The following is a 12,807-nucleotide window of genomic DNA, read 5'->3' as shown; positions in this document are numbered from 1 at the left end:
GGTTGACGCACCTAAAGAGACGGTACAGACGCGAAATTTACTGTTTCTAAGTATTTTTTCTTAAAAAATGTATTTGAAAATGCCAAAAAAGCGTGTTATAAGTTGAGGCAAGATGTTAACGATGCCACCGCGAAAGCCGCTGAGACTTAGTGAAAGACGGGGTATATTGAGGCGTGAGTGTGATTCGATAGATCTCGATTCGTTGGAGGAAGAAGAGGTAGATAACGAAGAAACAAGAAATGTAAGTTATGAAATTAGGAAAGCAAGTGATGACACAAAAGACGCTAGAACTTAGAGATCTATATATTTTTGTTGACTTGATAAATAATATCATGCTAATTTCTTTTGTGGTTGCGGTTCAATACTTTGGAGGTGCACATCCTCAAAAACAAAAGTTGATTAGCTCCAACGTCCCACTAGTCAACTCTCATGCCTGCCCATACCCAACGTTGCCGTTTGTTGTCCCTTAATTTCGCAGTTCTATACGCCCATAAACAATAATCGGTCGGGCATTTCGCGTGCAATCTAAAGAAAAAAAAACTTAACCCACACACCTACGGCGTATTTTGATTGCTATTATTTTGTGTTATATTTGTATTTTTTATTGATTGCTATATTTATTGCAAATAAATAAAAAGTCAAAAACAGCTGTAAAAAAATAAAAAAGTTTTGGTTTGGGTTGGGACACGATCCTGGGACCTCTCGTTCCCGAAGCGATGGCCTTAAGGCCTTACCAATGGATCCACAGCTACTCTTGCAAAATTGGCTATAGCTAGGCGTTACTTTCCACCGTTCTTAAAACCGTTCCTAAAATTAGGCGACAGCAAATTTGGTATATATGGGGGCAATATTGTTTGGTATGCGATTTGACTAGTAGGACGTAGCTTCTGAAAAATTGTTACTTGATGACGCTTAAAAAAGGTTTCTCATTACAAAAATCAAATCGTCAATCTAAAGCAGCATATTATAATATAATAATAATAGCTTCCGTATATATCGTTTAACGCCTTGGGAGTAGCAAGGTACAACTTGCCATGCTAGAGCCGTTCGGTATACAAGGAAGGTAATGTGGCTAGCACTACGCTTCAACCGCCTATTATTAATTATTACCTCAGGATTGTGAATCCCAAGTACTCATTTAAGGCTGTGTCGCGAAGTTGGTCAAAGAATTCCTAGAGAAGCTCAACAAATTAGTCAAAGAAAATAAAGTCCTCCTACTCTGGGTGCCTGCTCACAAAGGGATAGAAGGCAATGAAAAAGCAAATGATCTAGCTAGAAAAGGAGCGAACACTCCACTAAGTGGACCAGAACCGTTCTGTTTTCCAAACGAGAACCAACTGAAAGCGGAACTGAAGAATCTGGAAGACTCCATCCGTAACTTGGAATGGGTGTCCTCCAACGGTCTAAGACAGTCGACAAAGTTCTAAGGCGATTTAAGGCTGTGTCGCGAAGTTGGTCAAAGAATGCCTAGAGGAGCTCAACAAATTAGTCAAAGAAAATAAAGTCCTCCTAATCTGGGTGCCTGCTCACCAAGGGATAGAAGGCAATGAAAAAGCAAATGATCTAGCTAGAAAAGGATTGAACACTCTACTAACTGGACCAGAACGGTTCTGTTTTCCAAACGGGAACCAACTGAAAGCGGAACTGAAGAATCTGGAAGACTCCATCCGTAACTTGGAATGGGTGTCCTCCAACGGTCTAAGACACTCGAAAAAGTTCCTCAGAACTTACGACCGAGAAAAATCAAAGGTTTTCCTTGATTTAAGTAAAAACAATCTTCGGATTGTCAGGGGGTTTCTTCAACAGGACACTGTCTCCTCAACGAACACCTCAGTAGGCTGAAACTGAGAAACAACGGCGAATGCAGATTTTGTGGGGAAAATGGGGAAACACCAGAACACCTTATCACTGAGTGCGCCGAGACGACGACCATTCGTGCCATGAACATTGGTAGGTCTGATGTCGAGGATGGAGAGCTGGTCTCTGTGGAGCCGTCTCAGATACTGGCTTTTGTTAAAGCCCTGAGACTGTATGATGAGTTATAACTCGTTAGGTCGCGGTGATTAACTCCTCTCCTGAACATTCTACATTCTACAAGGCTGTGTCGACCTAGGCCCCAAATTAAAGGAACTTAATTAATCTAAAAAAATTCTATATGGGGTTTTTGGGCTAATTTATTCAAAAACTAAAAATGCTGTCTGCTGATATATTTTGTCTTTAAATATTGCGCGGTAATGTCATATTTATAGTTCGTGAAATCCCCAATCTGAAACTGATGATTAGACGAGCTGCTTTACAATGTGCAGTTTAAGGCTGGAAGCACACAGAGAGAGAAAAACAGTTTTAGCCAAACACTTCTTTGACAATATTAAAAAAATGTTACGGTGAATCTAAGAATAATGCGTTTATTTTCTTTGTATTTGGGACATAATAATATTATTAAATTTGGTCTGTGACTGTGAAATAATAATTATGCTGACGACCTAATTTAAAAAAGATTTTGCGTTTTTACTTTATAATCATTTGATGACCAATTACTTCTCTAAAAGTTACGGTGGATACGAACGCACTTTTGTTATTATTTTTGTCTTAGTCCGTTGATATACGGAACACATATTTGATTTTTCTGTGATGTCTCCTTCAATGTCATCAATCAATGTAATTAGCTTTTTTCGTTTTCCTGTTATTACCGATTCTGAACCGTCCTAGAATTGAGATGCGTATGCGCAGAAGGAAATATGAAGACATTATTTCATTTGCGCATGCGCTGGAGAGTTCTAGGACGATTCAGAATCGATAATAACAGGAAAACGAACAGACCTACTATGTCTTGGATAAGAGGAGGAAATAATCACCGCGACCTTACAGATCTATTCTGTCTCTCTTCCTTGAGTTATAACTCATCATTCAGTCTCAGGACTTTGAGAAAAACCAGTATCTGAGACGGTTTTACAGAGGTTAGTTCTCTATCTTCGATATCAATCGTACCAAAGTTTATGGCACGAATGGTTGTCGTCTAGGCACACTCAGTGATGAGGTGCTCTGGTGTTTCCCCATTTTTCCCACAGAATCTGCATTCGCCGTTGTTTTTTTGCTTCAATCTACTGGATCTACCCTCTATGAACACCTCCATAGAGGGTACATTGTCCTGAAAACCCCGTGACAATCTTGTTGAGTGTCCTTACTTAAATCTAGGAAAATCTTTGATTTTTCTCGGTCGTAAGTTCTGAGAAATTTCTTGGAGTGTCTTAGACCCTGGGAGGATTCTCATTACAGTTTGCGAATGGAGTTTTCCAGGTTCTTGAGTTTTGCCTTAAGTTAGTTTCTACTTGGGAAGCAGAACGGTTCTGGCTTAGTTTCTACTAGATCGTTTGCTTATTCATTACCTTCTATCTCCACCTGGGACCCACCCTTAGTAAATGCAATCCCTTGGTGGGCTGTCATACAGAGGCATTCTAGGCATTCTTTGACCAACTTCGAATTGATGGTATTTGATCGCTTTTAGTGCTGCTTAACCATCGGATAAGATGGTTATTAGTGGCGATTTTATTAATAAATCGTGTTTGTACGGTTTTGGATTTTTTTAAAAAGTATGTTTTATGTGTATAGGTGCTTATGTACTTTGAGTAAAGCTCGATTTTTTTCTTAATGATCTACAATACAAACTTTGTCTCAACTGATTTTACCGTGGTGGCTAGAGATGGCTGTTTAACATCATAACCGTTATTGCGCGTTTACAATAAACAGAGCATTTTGCTTTAAAGAGAGCATACATCTTCCAAATAGTCAATACAAACACCAAATTCGTATCTTCTCTGTAACAGCAGATATTATATAAGAGAGGAAGTAAAGTTGCTATATGACCTGTAATGAGGAAAGGATAAAAACCTTTATGGAATTGGAATCATGGAATTAATCGAAATATCGTCCATCATTTTTAGCACTCTTTGCAGTGTGAAATAAATTGCATAGATTTGCAAAAACTCTAAATCTTATACTCGACTTCACAAATAAAAATCCAGGTATGTTAAATCCGGTGGCCTTGCTGCATCGTCCTATCCATCTACCAGGATACGTAATATTGAAGGTATCCTGCACATTCATAGTAAAATCAGCCGGACATGTTGAAATAGCATTTGTTGTTGAATTCCAAGGGGCACATCCTCTAACAAAATTAACAATTCCTCTACTAAAAATTGTAGATAGTTCACTTAATTCATTTGAATAAATAAAAAGGCCCGATTTTGCAATACTAGAATTCTTGCCCAAACATTTACCGATCTTGACCATTTAACAATCTTGGTTACACTTGGTGTTGGTAGTTGGTGCTGGACAATTTGAATCAAGCGTCGATTTCTTCTGGACTGATTAATTAGCTTCGTGATATCAGCTCCTGTCACTTTATGATTATAGAAAATAGGTTCGATAATTGCTTATGAATCCTGGATGTATGTTCAGTGGACCACTACACTTATTTCATTAATTTTATTGCACATAAGTTCATAGCAAATTCGATTAAATATCTTATAACAACTACTGGTTAAGTAAGATCGAATTTCTTCTAGGGCAGAGGTTTCTTTGTTCCATATGTTAATGAAACAAACTTAATTTAAAACTTACTTTTACTTTTCTAATTTGGGTCAAAGATAAACGCTCTTTCTTTTAACGGCTGAGTCATAATTTCCCTTTTAAAACATCGAACAATGCAAAAATCCAAATTGCATGTTCTATTCACCACATACACCGATCACGATCTCGAAACAACTATCTTCGAACAATTAGCCGATATATGGAACCTTTTACTTTTAACAGTCCTTATCAGATCGTTTTCATTCAAAGTGGAAAATAAATTTCTAGCATTTCCTTAGTAATGTGCATCCATTCGGTAACTTTCCTCGTTTTTATTAGCAGGCAAAAACGATTGTTACTAGGAATCATAAGTTTCGGTTCTACGTTTTTACGTTTTTTTGCTACTAAAAACTCCTGAAAGTTGAATGAAAGCTACAGACATTAAAACATAAAAAAATGAACCAACACTGAAATATTACAAAATATTTTGTTCGTAAAACTAACTTTAGTATAAAAGCATCAGCCAATAAGATTACTTTTCTGAAATAAATTTCTTTGTCCCCACACGTTATGATTTATACACTTACTCCATTCCAAATAAGGTAGTTTTATTAAAAAAAATTCAGTAGGTAAAAAACTTTCTAAATATATAAGACTATGCAAATTTAATTTCTTCCAAGTTGTCTAAGTTTTTCTTCCAATTTAGTTCACAAGAATAATAGGGGTATTCTATTTCAAATTTACCGCTTATTTTAGAATTTATGGGGTAATACTAATACTGTTATAAAATGTCATTATTGTTTCTTAGTTCGTTTTTAAGATAAAAAAATAACAACCTAATTTTTGCGCCATAGCCAACATCTATCTCCATAATGGTTGATTTTTGATATACAGGGTGCTACAAATTCGAGGTACGAGCATTGGTATCTCGGTAACCGTAATAGATACGACCATGGTTAAATTGGCATAAAGTTGTGCTTTGGGATGTTCATCACGATACCATTAAAAAAGTTTTAAAAATTTCAAGGGTTGCTGAGTTTTTTGGAAAAAACGGATTTTTTTGAAAATCAATTTTATTTTTTCTGTTAATTTTCAAGAAAAACAGCGGTTTTTTGATTCTGGCCCTTTCCCTACGGACCGGCAAATGGTTTTGAATACGGAGTGGTGTACCCTTGTCATCTGTACATCGTTTCCAGATGGACTCGTTGCGGCACAACCCTTAATAAATGAGCTACAATTTTTTTTCTGTTAATTTTCAAGAAAAACAGCGGTTTTTTGATTCTGGCCCTTTCCCTACTGACCGGCAAATGGTTTTGAATACGGGGTGGTGTACCCTTGTCATCTGTACATCGTTTCCAGATGGACTCGTTGCAGCACAACCCTTAATAAATGAGCTACAATTTTTTTTCTGTTAATTTTCAAGAAAAACAGCGGTTTTTTGATTCTGGCCCTTTTCCTACGGACCAGCAAATGGTTTTGAATATGGGGTGGTATACCCTTGTCATCTGTACATCGTTTCCAGATGGACTCGTTGCGGCACAACCCTTAATAAATGAGCTACAATTTTTTTCTGTTAATTTTCAAGAAAAACAGCGGTTTTTTAATTCTGGCCCTTTCCCTACGGACCGGCAAATGGTTTTGAATACGGGGTGGTGTACCCTTGTCATCTGTACATCGTTTCCAGGTGGTCTCGTTGCGGCACAACCCTTAATAAATGAGCTACAATTTTTTTTCTGTTAATTTTCAAGAAAAACAGCGGTTTTTTGATTCTGGCCCTTTTCCTACGGACCGGCAAATGGTTTTGAATATGGGGTGGTATACCCTTGTCATCTGTACATCGTTTCCAGATGGACTCGTTGCGGCACAACCCTTAATAAATGAGCTACAATTTTTTTTCTGTTAATTTTCAAGAAAAACAGCGGTTTTTTGATTCTGGCCCTTTCCTACGGACCGGCAAATGGTTTTGAATACGGAGTGGTGTACCCTTGTCATCTGTACATCGTTTCCAGATGGACTCGTTGCGGCACAACCCTTAATAAATGAGCTACAATTTTTTTTCTGTTAATTTTCAAGAAAAACAGCGGTTTTTTGATTCTGGCCCTTTCCCTACGGACCGGCAAATGGTTTTGAATATGGGGTGGTATACCCTTGTCATCTGTACATCGTTTCCAGATGGACTCGTTGCGGCACAACCCTTAATAAATGAGCTACAATTTTTTTTCTGTTAATTTTCAAGAAAAACAGCGGTTTTTTGAACTTGGCCCTTTCCCTACGGACCGGCAAATGATTTTGAATACGGGGTGGTATACCCTTGTTATCTGTACATCGTTTCCAGGTGGTCTCGTTGCGGCACAACCCTTAATAAATGAGCTACAATTTTTTTTTCTGTTAATTTTCAAGAAAAACAACGGTTTTTTGATTCTGGCCCTTTTCCTAAGTTACTTCAAAAAATCAAAAAACTAATTTCACATTCTCATAGCCACTTTATTAAGGCTATCTGATAGTATTTTTAGATTTTCAAATTAGCTGATAATTTGTGAGATACAGAGGCCAACTTAATTTTTCTAAATACGGACCTGCATTTTTATTTCAGGTTTTGAAAGAACTCGGTCTCCTGATATGATATGCCACACTTAATATGCTTATTTGTTTCGGACATTTGAACATAATTTATTTAAACTAATTTCAAGTCCTGCTCTGTTTTTTTAATATTTAATCTATTTATCGTTATAATATTGATAAGCTTTCAAACTTAACAATGACGTGGGATAAAACATCCAAGAAACTCGTAGCTCGTATCTCGAATTTGTAGCACCCTGTATATAAATAACAAAGTACCCTTTATTTTTATAATATAATAATAGCTCCCGTATATAGCGTTTGTCGGTGTCGACACCGGAACACCGGATAGCCCATATTTCCCACCGGTGTCATCCCAACACCGGTGTTAAAACTAGTGTTCCGGTGTTTGGAACAGGACTACTAGAGTCCCAAACTACTTTTATTTTAATAAATATAGTCGGCTGATGAAATGCCGGGTGTAGGATTCGAACCCACAACCTTGAGATTGGTAAACGAGAGCCTGTACCTCTACGCTACCGGGCACCCCCCTTTATTTTTTTAAAAGTATGTTAAAAGTATCACCCATTAATGTTTTTTTCGCATCGTTTTGAAAAAGCCTGAACCTATATTTCAATAAATATATATTTTTTATTTTTACAGGGAATGGTCCAGACGAATCACCTAACTTTGTCAGTTCCAAATCAAGTACTAGAGAACGCCTCCACTGTGAAACATCTTAATTTAAACAATCTTTGTAAAAATCAAGATGAAAACATCGGGAACTGTTTCGTTGATGAGATTGTGTTGCCAGGGGAATCGCTGGAAAGTTTTGCAGAGTTGCGGGTGTTGAGCTTGAGATCTAACGGTATCCAGAATTTTCCAAACAGCGTGTTGCAATTGACCACCTTGGTTACTCTGGATATTTCTGATAATTCTTTGCTTACCCTGCCGCCGGAGATTAGCAAATTATACAAGTAAGTTGGTGTTGGTCTACTATTTCCATTCTGTAGTATGGCATCTTTCTATTGCCATTATAAGATTTATTTTTCTGATTCTGCTTTGTTTCATAGCTACAGGGTGTTAAAGTCTTAATATTTTATCGATTTATTATAATTTTCTCCCAAGTACTTTTCGAGTTTCGAATGAAATTTTAAAAAGTTATGATAAATGCGACATATTTCATATTTTGAAGCTAAAAAAGTGTCGACATATTTACCAGGGACGTGCATATGGGTTATCACTGGAATATATTTCTAAAAAAAGCATGAACGCCACTGACTTTTTTTTCTCTTGTTAGCGAAATAATGTAAGCAGTTTAATGCTGATTAAAAGTTGTCTCTTGATATTTTGTCGATTTCGGCTTCCTTGATGAGATAAACGCCATTTTATTAATTTGCCTTGATCCAAGTCTAATAGCAAATAGCAACCTTTTAAAAATTTTAATATCATTAACTTGCGAAAGGTTTAAAAAAGTACTCATTGGTTCCTTATCAAAAAACATGAAAAAGAGTTCCTCTAAAATGGGTATGGAAATGCATAGTTTTAGAGTTTTTAAAACTTTTTAAAATTAGTTTTTTTGTAATTATCTTAAATACCATTATTTTTTGTTTGAAATTGCTGTAGGTTAGACTAATAGCAATAATAACTATTAGTAATAATATTCAATAATAAATTAGGTAAAATATATAATTTATTAATTTAATTTTATTAATTTTGTGATTAATAAAATTGCGTTTATTTCATCAAGGAGGCCGAATTCGACAAAATATCAGGCGATAACTTTTAATTGGCATTAAACGGGCTATACGATTTTGATTATCAAAAGAAAAAAGTCAGTGGCGCACATGTTAAAAATATTTCAGTGATAACCCTTATGCACGTCCCTGATGATTCATCGACACTTTATAGCATTGAAATATGTAGCACTTATAGAAACTTTTACTCTCAAAGTTTTATTTGAATCACTAAAAGTACTTCGAAGAAAATTATAACAAATCGAAATATTATTAAAACTTCAACACCCTGTAGAGCTACAAAACAAAGCAGAATCAGACCTACTATGTTGATATGAAAAATAAATCTTATTTTTACGTGAAGAATCTCCCCACGAGAGATGGAAAATGTTTTTTGAAACACCCTGTATATCTATGGCAAACGCAAAACAATTTCGGATGCACGTGATCAACTTTGAGTGACAAACGATGGCGACAGCGTTGCCAGATTCTGATGGATTTATGAGATAAATCTTAATTTAAAAGTGACAAACAATATAATTATTATATAATTTTTTAAAGATTTTAAGGTTTTATTTTTAATTTAATAACTAATATTTTACTAATTAATTGATTTATTTGTTTTATAGCTTATTTTACTTATTACATATTGGCAAAAACTAGTCCATTATGAAGATTATTCTAAGCGTTATTACGGGTTATTTATTTATTGATGTACATCTTACAACGCCATAAGTGGTAATAAAAAGTAAGAAGGTGCTTCTAATGCACAAACTGATAATCACAGAAAACAAAGTGAAAATCTACCATTAACAACTGCTTTGTTTATTTTAATAACTCAAAATATAAACAAATACCCCGCGCGTGCACGGTATCTATTTTCTTTTTCTTACCCAATCTCGAATAATCTACCGCTGCCTCGCAATAGAAGGAACGTGTTCAATTTGGCACACTGACTTCCGTTGTTTCTTTTACGCTTCTTTGATAGACCGAAACGCCGTATAAATTAAAGAATTGCCCAGTACCGCCCCTCCTCGCCCCTTATTCTACGCCTATGGGCCGGCGGGTTTAATTAGTCTTTGGTGGGTGCCCGGTGGTGCTTTTTGGTCAGTTGGGTTTTCTTTATTCGTTTTTTTTTGGTGAAAATTGAAGAAAGCGGAGGAAATCCTTTTGGTGATCGTTTTCGTTTTCATATTGGTGGCGTATTTGATGAGTGCATAAAGTGAATGTGCGTTTTGATGTGACGTAGAAAACAATGAGTTTGGTCTTATGTAAGTTTAATTGAAAGTACTAGTTTTGTTGCTTTATATATTTTATTTTGTGTTGGAATAAAATCTAATAAAATAAAATATTTTTTTAATCTTTTCATAAATTTATTTTGAGATGGAAAATTGAAAAAGTAAAGAATAATTATTAATGTTATAGTTAATATGGAAGCAAAGTATACCAATAACAATATTAACAATAATAAAAACATACAACCACATACACAAGTGTTGTCAAACATCAAGTCCAAACAGATAGAATAATACAATGCAAACATAAAAAAAGAGTGCACTATGTGCGTATATTTGAAGTTAAACTTCTTACTAACAGCTGTTAAATTGCACGATTTGAAGGAGGACCTCTATCCACGTGCCGAGTTTGATTCCAATCGACCCATAATTAAGAGAGAAAAATCCTGATTATTTCGTCCATTTAGAGGCATTTCGAAACGTCGAGGGTATCATCCTGTAGCATGTCCCCAATTATGCCAAAATCGACAGACATTTTTCTTCAATATCAAATCCTTAGTCCCACCCTGATGAAGATGTAAACGAAATTTCGTGTCCAACTTTGCAGGGTAGGACTCTGTGTGCACCGTCGCTCACATAGCCTACCACCAAATTTAGTCGCGATCGGACGACATCAACTTATAACGTTTCTTACTTCAAAACTAACTGTCACAGTGACACGTGACAAAATGGGCTCGAAGAGCACCATCTTTTTATTTTTCATTGACGACATTTCATGCACTATGAATTTTCATCATCAATGGCAAAAAAATTGTCCGATATAAATGCAATTTTGTATGTCGATAGATTGAACCATGGTTACCTTAATCATGTACGGCACGTGTAAGGCTAGGCGCAAATTGAGTCGCGTGTATCGTGTGTGACATGACATGACATGACATGGCGCGACCGGCATGACGCGACGCGGAACTCGCGTTGCTTGGTGGTCCGCGATCGTATAAAAACGGTTGTATAAAAATATCTGATTCGCCATCGAAACAATTATTGTTACTAAACTTTAGTCGTGAATCAGAATCAGATGATGCCGAAATGTAAAGATTAAATGAAAAATGGATTTATCTAGTTTTGCTTAAACAAAACCTTTACCGTTACCTTTTTTGCGCCAATTGCCAAAATGCCAGCTTTGAACTTCGTTGTTTCTATTTCAGCAGGCGTATCCATTTAGAAAAGAAGAAACTACATTGCAAGTACTATATTTTATTATGAAACGTACAAAAAAGGTTATAAGAATATCGGGAACTAGAAACTCTGAATATGGATATTACTAAACGTAAAGGTCATCATCGTCTTCCAAGCGGTCACATTCATTTAGTTCTTCATCCTCGTTTTTTTGACCGATATCGCCGCTACAGAGAATGTCTTTGTACCATAGTAAGTCTTCTTCATCATCCCATCCCTCTCCAAATGCTTGTTGCAACAATTTTTTTTAAGGATTTCTTCTTTTTGTCTTTAATGAGACGTCCCAATTCCATCAGTTCCAGTTATAATTCAGACTCTTTCCTTCCTTTTTTCAAAAGAGTTTTAGGTTTTTCTAATAGACTTTGGTAACGAAAATTTTGAAAACGTGACAGAAATCGGAATTTTCAGAACCTGTTTTTTTTGAAGATGTATTCTTTTTACATCCAACATTCCATCCACCTTTTTTGAAATATCACTTAATTTTTTAAAATCGTAGAGCAACCATTGAGACCCAAGTTTTTACTTGACCAAATCTTAATAATTGGAAATATCGATTTTTGCTTAACTAACCTTCGGATTTATCGACTTTTGATTGGCCAGCCAATTCACAACTCGAGGGCCTGCATACTTGAGGATCTCGGGGTAAATGTTATCAAAATCAGCTACTTTACCCAGTTTCAGCTAAAAAAACACAAAAAAAACCTTTTTCTCGAGTAAAATTTAAATTGAATATAGACAAAAAATCATCTTCTCACGTTCCTTAGGAGAATGCAACAGACTGTTGAAACATACTGACAGTAATTATCACAAGCATCTTAAAATAAAAATGCTATTTTTATATTCACGATAATGAATTACACATGTAAAACAATAAGAACATCCGAGATATTTCTTAGGATTCATAATTTTAACAGCATTGCAGTATATAATTAAAAAATCTAAGAATACATTAGTATACGTCTTTGTTTACCATATGTAACACCAATGAATAGGATATTGTACTAGTTTCAGTTATTTTATTTAAAAATATACCTATTCGTTTTAACAAGAATATTCGTCAGAAATGAATCAGAAGTGCGATTTTTCAAATTCTTTTAATTTTCTCATTATTTTTTAAAGAAAATCTAAATAACCCCATATTCGAAAATAACTGAAAAAATAGATAAGGAAGTTATGGATAAAACAATTTCATCCCTTAAATTGTCTTCCAGAAATAATCTAGAACACAAATTAAAAGTGCAGTATTTTATTTTTTTCTTAAATATGAAAATTTAGTTGCAGATCCTTAAACAATACCTTTTTATTAATATGCTGTATGTTTTTTTATTAATAACTAATAAACTTAGTTTATTAAGAAAATTAGAATAATCATCATCTCTGACTGAAAATCAAAAATATTATTAAAATCTCTTTAAACCATTTTACTAATTCTTCAAGTGGATATTTGCCCTCTGAAGGTTTTTTATATG

General features: G+C 35.2%; 1 protein-coding gene across 4 annotated transcripts in view; it reads left to right on the top strand.

Annotated features, from left to right (window-relative positions):
• LOC115875386 (protein phosphatase PHLPP-like protein) overlaps positions 1–12,807 on the top strand; it is a 30,519-nt gene continuing 17,712 nt past the window's right edge. For all 4 annotated transcript variants that reach the window (XM_030890819.1, XM_030890818.1, XM_030890817.1 and 1 more), the window contains exons 1-2: positions 1–241; positions 7,792–8,105. In XM_030890819.1, coding sequence (XP_030746679.1) covers positions 113–241; positions 7,792–8,105 — 443 coding nt within the window. In that variant the 5' untranslated portion in view covers positions 1–112. The remainder of the gene's footprint in view (positions 242–7,791; positions 8,106–12,807) is intronic.

The sequence above is a fragment of the Sitophilus oryzae genome, unplaced genomic scaffold, assembly GCF_002938485.1.
Source record: "Sitophilus oryzae breed Bouriz unplaced genomic scaffold, Soryzae_2.0 scaffold_1385_pilon_pilon, whole genome shotgun sequence".
NCBI classification, from domain to species: domain Eukaryota; kingdom Metazoa; phylum Arthropoda; class Insecta; order Coleoptera; family Curculionidae; genus Sitophilus; species Sitophilus oryzae.
This window is presented reverse-complemented; position numbering and strand designations above follow the sequence as displayed.